General features: G+C 41.0%; 1 protein-coding gene across 2 annotated transcripts in view; it reads left to right on the plus strand.

Annotated features, from left to right (window-relative positions):
* ENOX1 (ecto-NOX disulfide-thiol exchanger 1) overlaps window positions 1–13,237 on the plus strand; it is a 194,554-nt gene that overhangs the window by 54,765 nt on the left and 126,552 nt on the right. The window contains exons 2-3 of one of the 2 annotated variants that reach the window (XM_077811882.1): window positions 5,077–5,250; window positions 7,427–7,633. In XM_077811882.1, the coding sequence (XP_077668008.1) occupies window positions 5,077–5,250; window positions 7,427–7,633 (381 nt within the window). The remainder of the gene's footprint in view (window positions 1–5,076; window positions 5,251–7,426; window positions 7,634–13,237) is intronic. The other variant, XM_077811890.1, reaches the window with a different exon arrangement.

Here is a 13,237-nt window from a genome sequence, read left to right on the forward strand (position 1 = left end):
CCTTTTTCCAGGGTAACTCCAGTTTTCACTTTCGGAAATTGGTTCAACATTAATTTTCAGAATAATCAACAAAGGTGGCTGCATTGTATTATCAGATTTCTTGGTTCCAGAACTTCCCCCTCTATGAGTAACAACCCTTTTGGTTTTTTGGTTTTGCTTTTTTTACTGCAAAAGCATGAATATAATAAGCTTTCCGCAGTGGCAGTATTGTAGCCTATGAGGTGAAGTCAATGCATGTCCCACTGAATTTAGTACTAGCAGCTGCCTAGATCCTGCTAATAACCACATTACATGTTGTTTGGCAACTGGATTGCTGGATCTGAATATTTGTTTTTGTCTTTCTGCTAAAGCAAAGGTAGAATATTTTTCTTAGATGTAAAATTACCATTGCCATTGTGACCAGTGACCACTTTTCTAATTGGGTTGCTCATCATTCTGGGGGCAACAGAAAAGGCTGTTTAACTGTTTTCACCACTGACATGCACATAAGGAGGAAGGAGAAGATATCAAAGTACTTCAGGCACAAGCACACTCAAGGTAAGAACCCTTCCAAGCATGCACGTACACATGGACAAATTAGTGTTGGTACAAATCAGTGCCCTTATTAATTAAACAAAGATATGTCTTGGCAGCTGTTATATAACACCACAGAGGCAGTTGGCAGGAACAAGCCAAATGAAAGGCACATCAGGGGGCTAAGTATTAGCAGCAGAAGAACACAGTTACGTCCTTAAGAAGCAAAGATGCCCTTATTGAGCAAATACGTAACTGGCCACAGCACAGCATGGCAACAACTGGCAGAAAAGAAGTGGCATGATGTTGCGGATGGAGCACTTCCCCCAAAATCACAGATGGCAGAATTGTGAGCACTTGTTATTGAAGCAACCATTTAACTTGGCAGAGCTGAAGACCACTTGGACAGCAAGAGTTGGCAGGCAAGGACAGAAAGCAGCATGGAATGGGAACATTCGATTGCTCACACCCCAACAGTTGCATTAGCAAAAGGGGTTGCCCCCCTCCTGTGCATCATATTAGAGAGTTCTTTTTAAAGGATTTTATCTGTCTGCTCCTTTTTTCAGAGCCTGAGATTTAATGTGAGTTGTTGTTTTTTTTTGTTTCTGTATCTCCTTATTGAAAAAGTGAGCTTCTCAGAGCTGCTTTAAGTGTATGGGAAGAACATTTCTCTTCTCTGTCTCTTTAAGCTCCATTTTTAATATAAGTCTTTTGTTTGTTCTTCAAAAGTTGCCATTGTTCTGTCTAGCAGATCACTTATTAGATGAATCAGGAAGTTACTCTTGTTTTGTTATAGATAGGCAGAACATGGTCCTGAAAATATTACCGCTCAGGGCATCTACTAAACCAACACTGTGCAAGTGGACCCATACGTGATAGTGTTCATCACTTATCTACAATGTTCACAGGGTTCAAAGTTAAGCATAATATGTTTGCACATTCTTAACTTGATTTAGTAATTTTTATGAATGTATTTAATATATGTCATCTTTTTTCTGTAATCCACATTGTTAAATCCATATTTATATCACATTGTTAATATAGATAATTATAGTTTCAACAGTTCAGAAAATGTATCTCTGTATGGCTATCTATATCCCTTTAAAAATAGTTTTAAAAATATAAAGCTAAACTATAACATCTTTACCCTTTAGATGTGTGATATAGTGATATGGATAATTTATCTATGTGTGGCATTTGTAGCATACCCATAACAGTAATATCTAGACGATTATGTATCAAAATATATCTGCCAACAACAGATATATGTTCTGGGTTATTTCTCATTTTCTTTACCACACCATATAGTCCTATCAATATGTCTGTTTCTGAAGACTGAACAAGCTAATTGAAAAGCTCAACAAGGTTCATTTCCATAGATAACATGATAACTAGATAACTCTAGTGTCCTGGACCTATCCAAAATAGGTATCATGCCAGGATATGAAACAGACCACACTGTCAACACTAATGGATGATCATTTCCTGCCCATAGACAAGGGCTATATATCCAAATTCATATTGCTGGACTCCTACGCAACACCTCTATGCTTAAACATGGAATGGTGCTGAATCCCATCGGAGCTGTGGCAGAAGTGACACTGTGCTTAGATGACTTCATTCCTTTCAATCTGCATGCACAGAATCAACATGGGCACTGATTTACAGCCCTCAGGCCCCTCACCTGTGGAGTTTTACAAGGAGCTGTCATCAGTACACAGTTGATGCTCGTCATCTTCTCATTAGATGCAAACACCACCAAACTGTCCAAGAGCCTGGTTCAAGATTACCAGCTGTATGAAGACCATATGGCTGAAACTGAATCCAGGAAAGACTGAGGAGGTGCTGTAAGATAGAAGTGCTTTGAAGAACTCAGTATCTCCATAATACTGTCTTTGATTATCCATTTTTTGAAAAGGTCTAATTTTTAGTAATCTGTTCCGGTGGAAGTGAAACAAAATGTTAAATACAAGAAGAAAAACATTCCTGTCTGGTAATAGATAGATTGGTTGGGTGACCTTAATCTAGTTGAAAAGAGAATGGCAAAACCTAAGGTTTGGGAAACCTGTTACTGTGGCCAAAGAGATACCGTAGCCCATGTGAGAAAGAGACACTGTGTATCTGTTAAACAGATTTGGTGAGGTACTGGCCAGCAAAATAAAGTAGAACATTTTATTTTCCTTTTGGAGGTTCAACATGAGTCTTTCATTAACTTCACTGAGCTTTGGATCAGGGCCTAGGAGAAGTGAAATTAGTTTTCAGGAGCTCCTGACTATGCCTCTGTCTCATCACTTGCACCTATCAGGGGACAGAGATGCCAGGGCATGTTGAAGTATATCACAGAAATATTGGTCCTATGCATCCTTTATACATCCTACATGAGTACAACCAGATGGTAGTGTTTTCCATTGGCTTCTAGAAAGCCCCTGAGAGATGCATAAGTAGCATGGAGAGCTTTGCCTGATTCCCTGTATCTTTCAGAATGTGGTGGCCTTGCTGTGGATGCTGTATATAGTTACCTATCTGGGTATGATGTGATAGAAGGTATCGCATTCAGTACTATGCAGTGTTACTTTTTGTTTGTGATGGAACTATCCAGGCACTTCTGGTAGCAAGTTGTAAGGATGGGCTTCTATCCACCGCAGGCTGCCTTTGGGAGATCATTGTGACTGTCAGCAGCGTGACTTTTAAAAATGCAAGTGAGAAAATTAGAATCGCCTAAGGACTCGTGTGAATTGCATCTCGCCCTTTCACCTCTGAGTTTAACTCACAGCACTCCGGAAACATGAATGTTTAATATGTCATTTACTGGCTCCCATGAAAGAAATGACAGCTGTGGAGTTTCAAAGCATAATCTGGAAGCAATGCACATGCCTCTATATTAAAAAAAAATAAAATGACACCCAGAGCAAATCCTTTTTCATAAGCCCAGTTATTAGAAAAAAGTAATGTGATATCATGAGCTTTCATTAATACTAGTCTTCAATAAGCCTAGAGCAAATTCTTGCTTGCTGTGCACTTGCTATGAAACAGAATGGCTTGAAAGCAGAACATAGTCAGTGTAGGGGCAATCGGGCGTGTGCAGCGGAACTAGAGAGTATTTCTACTGGCATAGCGGTTCTCAGCCAGAGCATTTTGGTTTTTGTTTTTTTTGTTATGTGAATTTGGTAAAAGAGGATTACTGGTATTTCAGCAAATCATAATACAGAGATCATATTTAGCACTTGTAGCATTCTTTACACCTACAAAGTGCTAAACACGCTTGGGTTAATCTTTGCAGGTAAGTAAGTATTATTATACTTGTTTTACAAATGCAGAGACTGAGCTGCAGAGCAGTTAGTACACTTGCCCAGGGCCACAGAGCATATCAGTGCCGGACCGAGGATTACAATTGAGGATTTCCAGGTTCTTGGGTCTATGTGTGGACCAATCATCATGCTGCCTCATAACAAGGTGTAGTTCAAATTTGCCAATTTGTGCTCTCAAAAAAAGAAAGTTTCTCTCTTTGTCAAAACAAACTCCCATGCTGCTGAACTAACTCCTGACTTTGCATGCATCATTAAATACTTTGCAGTTGCTATCCAGAAAGCTCTGCAGAAAACCTGTGGCCAACCCAAGTAACTCACTTTTCTTTTAAATAATTGATGACATCAAATAGCAGCAGTGTTGTGGCAACAAAGAGATCGCTCTCTCAAAATGTTTTATTTATTGAGAATTTACAAAATTGACTTCATGTTAATCTAAAACATCTGCTTATTCTAATTCAGGATGCCACAGCTCCGGTGCTATGAAATCCAAAAACATTTCAGATTTAAACAATATGTATGTAATATCTGGCAAAGAGATATGGGGAGGGGTGTATGAAAGCCAAATATGCATTTCATATTAATTTATTTAAGGGGATTATAAATATGTATTTAATAATAAGTGTGTTTAAGATAATTTACTAAACCACCTAAATACCAGCTAGAGAATAAAAATTGATTCTCAGCTTTAAACAAGACCTTATTAGGTAAAGTAACAACTTTAGTTTCCAAGAAAAAACACTTGGAATTTTTGTCAGGCCAGACTTATATAAAACACACTTAGAAGTGGAGCTTTTTCCATGGTGTTCATAAATCAAGGTCACTTATGCAAGAAGACTAAGTTTTGTTAAAACTGACAATTGTATATAGAGGGCATATCAGTGTTAAATGATATTCTTCCCACATTCTAGGTCAGAAGGCAGTGTAAGCAACACAGTGGCATTATAAAACAGAAAATTGCATTCCAGATAATAACAGAGCTTCACGGTGCATGGTTTTACTCTTTAATGTGCTGTGTTGCACTCCGTCATATTAAGATTTTAAATTATATCACATTTCCTCCTTCATGCATAGTTTTAATTTGTTTCCAGTGGGATGGCTGGCTGAAATGCAGCTTTTTTTTTTCTTTTTCTTTTTCCTTTTTTAATCCAATGATACCTAGAAAAAAAGCCTAGAGCAAAACTGTCTGTGCAGGAAAATGGAAACAAGAAGTAGTTTCAAGATTTATAAGCCAAGGGTTTATGTGATGTATTTACAGATTCAATCTGTGTACCAGGCTTTGATCCAAGCCTCAGCATGATGACTGGAATAACTCCAATTAACCCGATGATACCAGGCATGGGGTTAGTACCGCCGCCACCACCAACAGATGTGCCTGTAGTCAAAGAAATAATTCACTGCAAAAGCTGTACACTCTTCCCTCCAAACCCAAGTAAGTGGATCTGCAGAAAGAATGCTTGGCAATCTTGTTTTCTTAATATTTTGCATAAAATGTTTCTAGGTGCCAAACAATATTTGAGCACATTTTCTTTATAAATACAAAAGGAACCACAGTGGCATGTATGCAAGAAATAGAACTGATTTAATAAAGTGAATAATTTTGGATATGCGATGGTAACTAAAATGTTTGCAACCAAATTGTATGGATGTGTTGCAGTGTGGTAGAATATTAGAATATGTTCATTCATCTTTACAAATACAAGGGCAAACATAGAAAGACATTTTGTAAGAAAAAAAAGTGGATTAATTTAACAAAGCTGAAGGAGACTGGACGTCTCACTTAGTTTTAATAAGCCATTCCCCTCTGTATTTCTTTTTCATTTCTATGTCACTCATTCAAATCCAGCCCAAGTCAGTAGCGATGGAAAATTGTAACTGTTGGATGGTTATTCACTGGCCCTTATGAACTGAACGTGGTGCTCTTAGTCTAGTTCCCATGATCAGGTGTCCACATCACAAAAACAGCATACAGATGGGGCACCATTGTTGACAGTCTCAGAAGAAAGACTTCAATGGAAATGAGCATGAAGATTCACCTATTGCCTCACCCCCTAGAGGGGCTCCCTCTGCATTGTGGGGAAGGTGAGTCAGTAAGGAAATATGGGGAAGCTTGCACAGCAGTCACCCACTGTGTACCTCTTCTGGAGTAGACTGTCCACCAGCTGTAGTAAGTGATGTAAGTGGTGATGAGCTGAGCTGCCTGCAGAGAGCACTTGGGAACTCCCCAGGATACAGGAGAAATGTCACGGCACACAGCATAGTCGTCCCAAGCTGACGGCCAGTTCTGGGGCTTGACATGTAGAGAGGGCAAATCTATAGTTCCATCTCCCTGCCCTTTTAGAGCACCATGTTTGCCCCGGGAAGCAGTCCCTGTGCTCCCTTCTTCCTGGCCCTTGCATGGGCTGTGCAAATGAAAGACGGACTCGTCCCACTGAGCATCTGCATAAGGGCAAGGCAGAATCTTGTGACTAAATCGGAGGACTTCAGTTCCTAGGGTCATCAGTTAGCGCCTTTCATCAGCACCATGGGGAAAAAGGAAAGCGAAGCAAACAGAATTTTGCTCTGTGTTTGTACTGTGCCTAGCCCATTATTTAAGCAAACAGACTGGGTTTCAAAAACAATTAAAAGACTAACCTCACTCACCGTATTTAATTGCCAAATAACTAATTCATATTAATCAGTGTTGGCTTGTAACTGTTTTTTTTCCAGAAAAGTGCTCTAGTAATCTACACATAAACAAGGTGAAACATTGTGACAATGTACACTCTTTTATACAGCCTCCAAAAATTTAAGTTTGCTCATTTACATGTAAATGATGATAATTTTTTTTTAAAAAGTCACTTCATCCAGTGGTGTTTCAATGCCAAATGAGTATTCTGTGTGCTGTTAGGTTATCCTTCCCTTGTTCTAGCCTCTGTTCTATTATCTGGCAACAGGACAAAGTAGATAACTGGCAGAGGGTTTTCATCATGTTGTCATTTCATCGTGTTTCCCACTCTGTTTTGCTGTTTGCTATGCTTCTGTATTACAAAAGAGAAATGAAATTATGCTAAGACTGGGTAACATCTTCAAACCTGAGTGCCTGAAGTTAGGTTCCCATGTCCATATGCAGGCACCTAAACAAATGTGGCCTGATTTTCATCACCCATCGATTTGAGTCGGTGTTGTGTAAAAAATTAGAGATGAGCCAAAGTGGCTGAGTTCAGACTCAGCTCAGATTTACACTAGAGTTTAGGGTTTGTGTCTGAGGTCATGTCAGCACTAAGGTTCCTCTCATCCAAAATTTCACAGACTTTTCTTGTGGGATTTCAATTGAATCCAAGTAGGAAAATAGACCCCTTTGGGTTTTGGATCTGACCTGGACAGCAAATCATAATGGCAGGGATTTGACTGTGAAATCATCAATCAAAATTGGAAATAGTGACAATTCAGGGATACAGTTTTGGCCAATCTCTAAAATATTTAATTGTCCCTAACCCCAACCCCCTCCCAAATAAATTGCTATTCAAAATAATTTTTAGTGCATAAAATTGATTATGGGGATGATTGGGATGAATGAATACAAAGACAAAGCCTTGTGTTCCAGTGTGATTTTTGTTTTTACTTAGATCTTCCACCACCTTCCACAAGAGAGAGACCTCCTGGGTGTAAGACTGTGTTTGTTGGAGGTTTACCAGAAAATGCTACTGAGGAAATTATTCAGGAAGTCTTTGAGCAGTGTGGAGATATTACAGCTATTCGGAAAAGCAAGAAGAATTTTTGTCACATTCGTTTTGCAGAGGAGTTCATGGTTGATAAAGCCATTTACCTTTCTGGTACTTTACATTCTTTAATGGATTTTCTGTGCTTCTCATTTGTATTTTATGATGCTAATGTGTGCTTATTTTCCTAGCCTTTATCTCAGCGAGTGTTGCTTGAGCTCAGCAGCTTTGGCTAGAAGTGGGAATGGTGCAATTCCACATTTTCTTGTGCTCACCAAGACTAGTGTGTGATTCTGTGAATTTTACCTACCCCAGAGCAATTTCCCACCATCCCTGACAATTATTTTCGGTTTTATGCAGGTTTATATGGTTTTTATTCATATGTTGGGGTGGGGAGGGGGGGAGTGGAGGGCCCTGGGCCAGGATTGCTGCAGTACTTCAGTGCCAGTTTCTGTGACAGGTGCTGGCAGTTTCACTGGCATATTTTTATACATTCTGCAGTGTGGCCTGAAAGTATTCTGCCTTCATAAGCACATTATAGGTGTGATTCTGATACCCATACTCATACAGAGTAACACCTTTCTCCACAAAAAGTCCAATTGACTTTGATGGGGATATCTGTTCAAAACTACTCCTCATGAGTAAAGGTGTCAAAATCTGACCTAATATAGTGTTCGGGATGTTCCTCAAGATCTCCACCAACTACCATTTTTTAAAACAAAAGTCAAGTTTCATGCCTTTAAACTTGGGTGAATGTTAAATTGTGACTTGGAAAAACCCCACTCTTTTATTTTACAAAGGGGCAGCCACTCTTTCTTTTTAAAAAAAAAATTCCAATTCCCTGTCTTTGGAGCTCGGGGAGGTGAAATCATTTTTTTAAGGAAATTTTAAAAGACTTTTTTAAGTTTCTCCAAATCTTTATCTTTTCCTTTCCTCCTTCCTTTTTTTACCCCATTTCTTCACTCCCATCCCTGTCTCCTTTTCCGATCCCACTCCGGTTTCAACTTTCCTCCTTCCCATCTCTCATTATTACTTTTGTGTTCATTTATTATTTCTACATCACTATAGTTTGTGTGGCACTTTACAGACAAATGAAACAAAGCCCAGGTCCCAGCTCAGCACAGCTGATCTACAGAGGTGTTGAACACCTACTATTCATAGTACAAGTCGTGGTTGCTTTGTGTTTTTTAGGATGAGGGCCTAAATTGGACATAACCCCCCAAAAATGAAGGGCATAGTGCAAAGAGTGAGGGGAGTGGAAGAGAAGATCATAGAAAAACAGAAACTGTCATGCTAGATCAGAATCAAAGTCCAGCTAATCCAGTATCCTGTCTCTGACAGTGACTGACACCAGATCCTTCAGAGGATGGTTATAGGAATCCTGAGGAGGCAGATGTGAGATAACTTGACCCCAAAGAAAGTTTCCTTCTGACCCCTAATAGTCAGAGACTGCCTTAACTGAAATCTGCTGATTATTATGTATGCAATGTATTACTTCCTATTTTGCCAGTTTCTTTTTGATAATGTGCTATAGTTAGGGGACAGTCAGGAAAGAGAGCAGTGGTGGAGGTTAAACTTCCTTTCTGCTCCCCTCCCTCCTCATTCTGTGCAGGTTTATTTCCAAGCTCCCGGGACTTTCTCTTCCTGACTCTCCCCTTCATTCTTCATTCCATCCTTCCCCCTCCCTCTTTCCTCACTCTTCCTTTTCACTGCTGCTTGTACAACTCTCCTCTTTACGCTCCCACTTCTGCTTTCTTCTGTTTTCCCATCCTCCCTATCTCCATATTTTTCTCTCTCCTCATCCTCCTCTTTCTTCATTCCTTTTGTTCCTCTGGCAGAGACTTTTTACCTAGTGTCTCCAGCCACATTAAAGAAGGGACAGTGGGTTGGGAGTGAGGGATAGAGAAAAAGAAACAGGTGAGCATTGCTGCCATAATCAGCTAACTTGTGCTGTCAGCCTTGATTTCCATGGAATTCTGCAATAAACTCGGAGCCTTGACTGTTTTCCAGCACTGCAGAGAAGATCGTGCACTAGAGGCAGGTTTTAATTGTACTGAATGATTGTGTTTTTCTAACCAATCTTTATAGTGTTTTGAAACATAATGCATTTGGAAACGGTAGAAGAAAAACATACAGTTAAAGCAATTTCCCAAGCCTGTAATATACAAAAGAGACCTACAAATAGAAGGTATAATTTATTATAACTTCAGTATACTTGTTATATGAGGGAAAACCATGCCTTTGATAATGATGACTTAGTCTGTCTAATCGGTTTTATCTGTCTATCCAATCTAATCTATCTAGGTATTTATCCCATGCTTAGTTCCATAGTACCTTACGCAATTATAAAATCCATTAAGCAGTCTAATCGCTAGTTCTTTCCATTCTAACTCCAAATGGATGTATGGGGGGTTGGGAAGAGGCATTATGTTGCATTTTGATTGCAGGACGGGCTGGAGAAGCGTACATTCTGCTCTGAAGGTTGAGCAGTTCGCTGCCATTCTGATCTGTTATGGAAGTGAATTCCGAATAGCCATGACCAGCTGATGAGAAAGTTCTGCTTCCTGCCCTCATATGTTTCACCCTCATGACTGGGATGGTTCCATAGCTTGTGAAACTCTAAGCAGTCACGGACAGAAAGAGCAGGACAATATCTTAGGTTGCCAGGGCCCAGCCCTCTGGAGAACTTTCAAGATTATGGGCAAAACCTTGAATATGATTTATATCTGCTAATGTGTTCCAGTTTCTGCCCAGTGCTGAGTATCCAGGCAATGTATAATGTCATTTTTAAGCTCCCACTGGGTGCTCGTGCCCCTAGGCCCTCTCTTTTGGATGTCCGAGTCCAGGTGTGTCTCTCCCTGTATTCAGGGCATTCACTGGCCAGCTCCCTGCTCAGTAACACCCAATCACGAAAGGTAAGTCTTGGAGCATATACTAGATGTGTAACATGGAAAGGCTGGTTTTTATTTTTACAGCATAGTAATTGATTTTTCCTGGTGCTGCTCTTTTAAAGTTAGGCTCCTGGCGAGTGACCAAAACCCCTTCCTCTGTCTGTGTGTGAGAAACAGAGATTTAAAATGACACATCCTGCATGCAGTTAATGCAAGCTGCTGTTCCAAGCACCAAGGTGGGAAGAGGTTGTGTGAATGAAATTCATTGCCTTTCCAGGAGGAGGTCTGAAAAGGGTGCTGGGAGGGGTGCTATTATCTGTTCAAATACCTTTGAACACTGTTAAGAGCATAAAATAGTGGAAGACAACAGGCGTCAGACTTCTCTACAACTCACCGCTGGCATGCTGACTGCTTTGCCGGTGGCTCTGTAAACAAAGCAGAATCTGACAGACACACACACATACCACCCAGTGTATGGTCATGCCAGCCACACACCTATCTGAGGTTTTTATGTCAATCCAGGTAGTGCTGAGGTCATTGTACTGTCCCAGTAGTCCATTTAAGGACTGCTGAAGTGCCTAGATTGACTGTGCCTAAGGAGGGCTGCTGTGACATTTTGAAACAGTGGACTAGTTTTGACATTATGACATGGATGCTCACAAAAACCTTTTGGTTGGTTGCCCAGTGGCAGCCAGAGCGGCCGAACAGTCAATCTGATTTTTAGTCATTCATGGATGCACTCAAAACTGGCTGCCCTAAAGAGGTCTTTTGAAAATTCTCTTGTGAAGGACATCAAATCTAGGATCGAAACGCAGATATTCCTGGCTCCCTGTGCTGTGCTCAAACTGCACCTTCTTTTCTGCACCGTTCTCTCTATCTGTTCCCAAAAGATAGGGCTGCTCTGATAAAATTCAGCTTCCCTATTGCACACTCCACATTTTCGTTGGATTAGGGTGCAACCATCTTTATACCCTCTCACTTTGCTCCTTTGTCATTGTGAGTGGGCAGAGTTTGGACATACGTAAGAATCTTACTCTCTGAAAGGCTCCAAGAGCAAGACTCTTACACATTTCAATACCCTATCTGCTCATAACAACAGAGGAGACAAGCAGAGCAGAGGGAGAGCATTCACAAGGTCATATAGAGTGCAAAACACAACACAGCTGGGAGATCTAATTTTAGGCTCATGACCCTGGGCACTTTGGCAGTGTCTCTCAGACACGACTGATAAGGTTCTTTAAGTTTACAAAATTAGTTAGTTGATAAATACATGTTGGGAGTCAATTGATTTGTCTGACATTTGTCACGGTTACAGAGCTAGCTGCACCGCAGACCTCTTCTCTTGCCTTTCTGAGTGCACCCCCTGCTGGTAGGAGGCCTCACACCTTTACCTCCCTGGAGTAAAATCACACCATTCTCCCACTCGCAGACCAGGTCCTTGGTTACAGCACCCTGGGAGTCCTTACTCCCAACAGATCTGAGTGGGTTCCAGTACCTGTGGTTCTTCCTTTCTATATCTTGTGGCCAGTGGAGAATACAGTGACACCAAATGGCTTTCTTACACTAAAGTATTGTTTAATCTTAACTGTGAGAAAATGGCAAAGTATAAGAGAAGAGTTTAAAACAGTAACAATCTGTACACATGTTTATCTTTCCTAAAGGCTTAGGCAGGCCTATTTTACCGCAGCCTCCTAACTTCTGGGCTCTGGGTGTCAGTTTGTTCTCCAACAGTCTCTCTTCCCTGTCCTTGTGGGCTGTTCTTTGTCCCAGTTTTCCTGTGGTTGAAAGCTGGAACCCGTCTCCCCTTTGCCAGGCTAGACTGTTGAGCTCAACAGGGTGTTAGAGGAAAAACTTCAAAGCAAATATCACCTTTGTTGTCTCTTATGTATCTGAAGCCATTGTCCCCTTTTCTGCAAATGTGCATTCCACCTCTGTTTTAACCAACCCTTTTTATCTATACAATGACCCCCCCCAACAACAATCAGATAGGACTATAATATGTTCTAAGTTAGAAGTGCACTCACTGTGTCACAGCATTCACCCCTCTCTGTTCAAAGCCCAAGTTTGCCCTTCCCCTTGCAAAGCCCAAAGGCTGTGTTGGAACCCTGTGGTATCTAGGAGGGACAGGAACAAACCTGCTCAAGGCACAGGCAGGCAGTGGCTGCTGTTCAAGTTTATGGGAAGAAAAACAGCTTCTGCCTTTTCATGCTCTCTACACAGGAGTCCCCAGTCATTGGGTCTTCATAAATGCATCGGTACAGATGAATAGAGTGACTTACTTTAGGGACAGCCTAACCAGAGCCAGCGTGGAGCTCAGCTACCCAGCATGCAAAGGATCCAGAGGCCCCTATTGGGCTGTTCTCCTCATATCCCCATGAGCAGAGCTATTGGGAGGGTTGGCCTAGTGGGATTTATGCAATCCTTCTGTAAAGTGCAAATTCTACCTATTTTTCAGTGTCTCCTGTGATTGTACACACTGTTTACAGCTTTCTGCACTCTCTAAAATTACCCCTGAAGCACTGGTTAAGAACTAGGAGGATTATTTTAAAATTTTCTTTCAGTCGGTAATGTACAACTTGAGAAAGGATTGTGATGCTTCTCAGGGTATCCAGGGCTTTGAGCCATCTTGTTACCTCCTGCCTTTAGCCAGAGGGAGTCTTGCCTGTGGTGACTGGGTGTTTGTTCCATAACACCACTTGCTTTTCAGCCTCTCAAGCATTCCCCTCAGGGCTATACCAGACCTGAGAAGAAGTGCAGCCCAGTTCCCGAGTCCCCTCATGATATCCAGCCCCTCCCACTGGCTGCTCACAGAAATCCCAGATCCTCT

The sequence above is a fragment of the Eretmochelys imbricata genome, chromosome 1 (assembly GCF_965152235.1).
Source record: "Eretmochelys imbricata isolate rEreImb1 chromosome 1, rEreImb1.hap1, whole genome shotgun sequence".
Lineage (NCBI taxonomy): Eukaryota > Metazoa > Chordata > Testudines > Cheloniidae > Eretmochelys > Eretmochelys imbricata.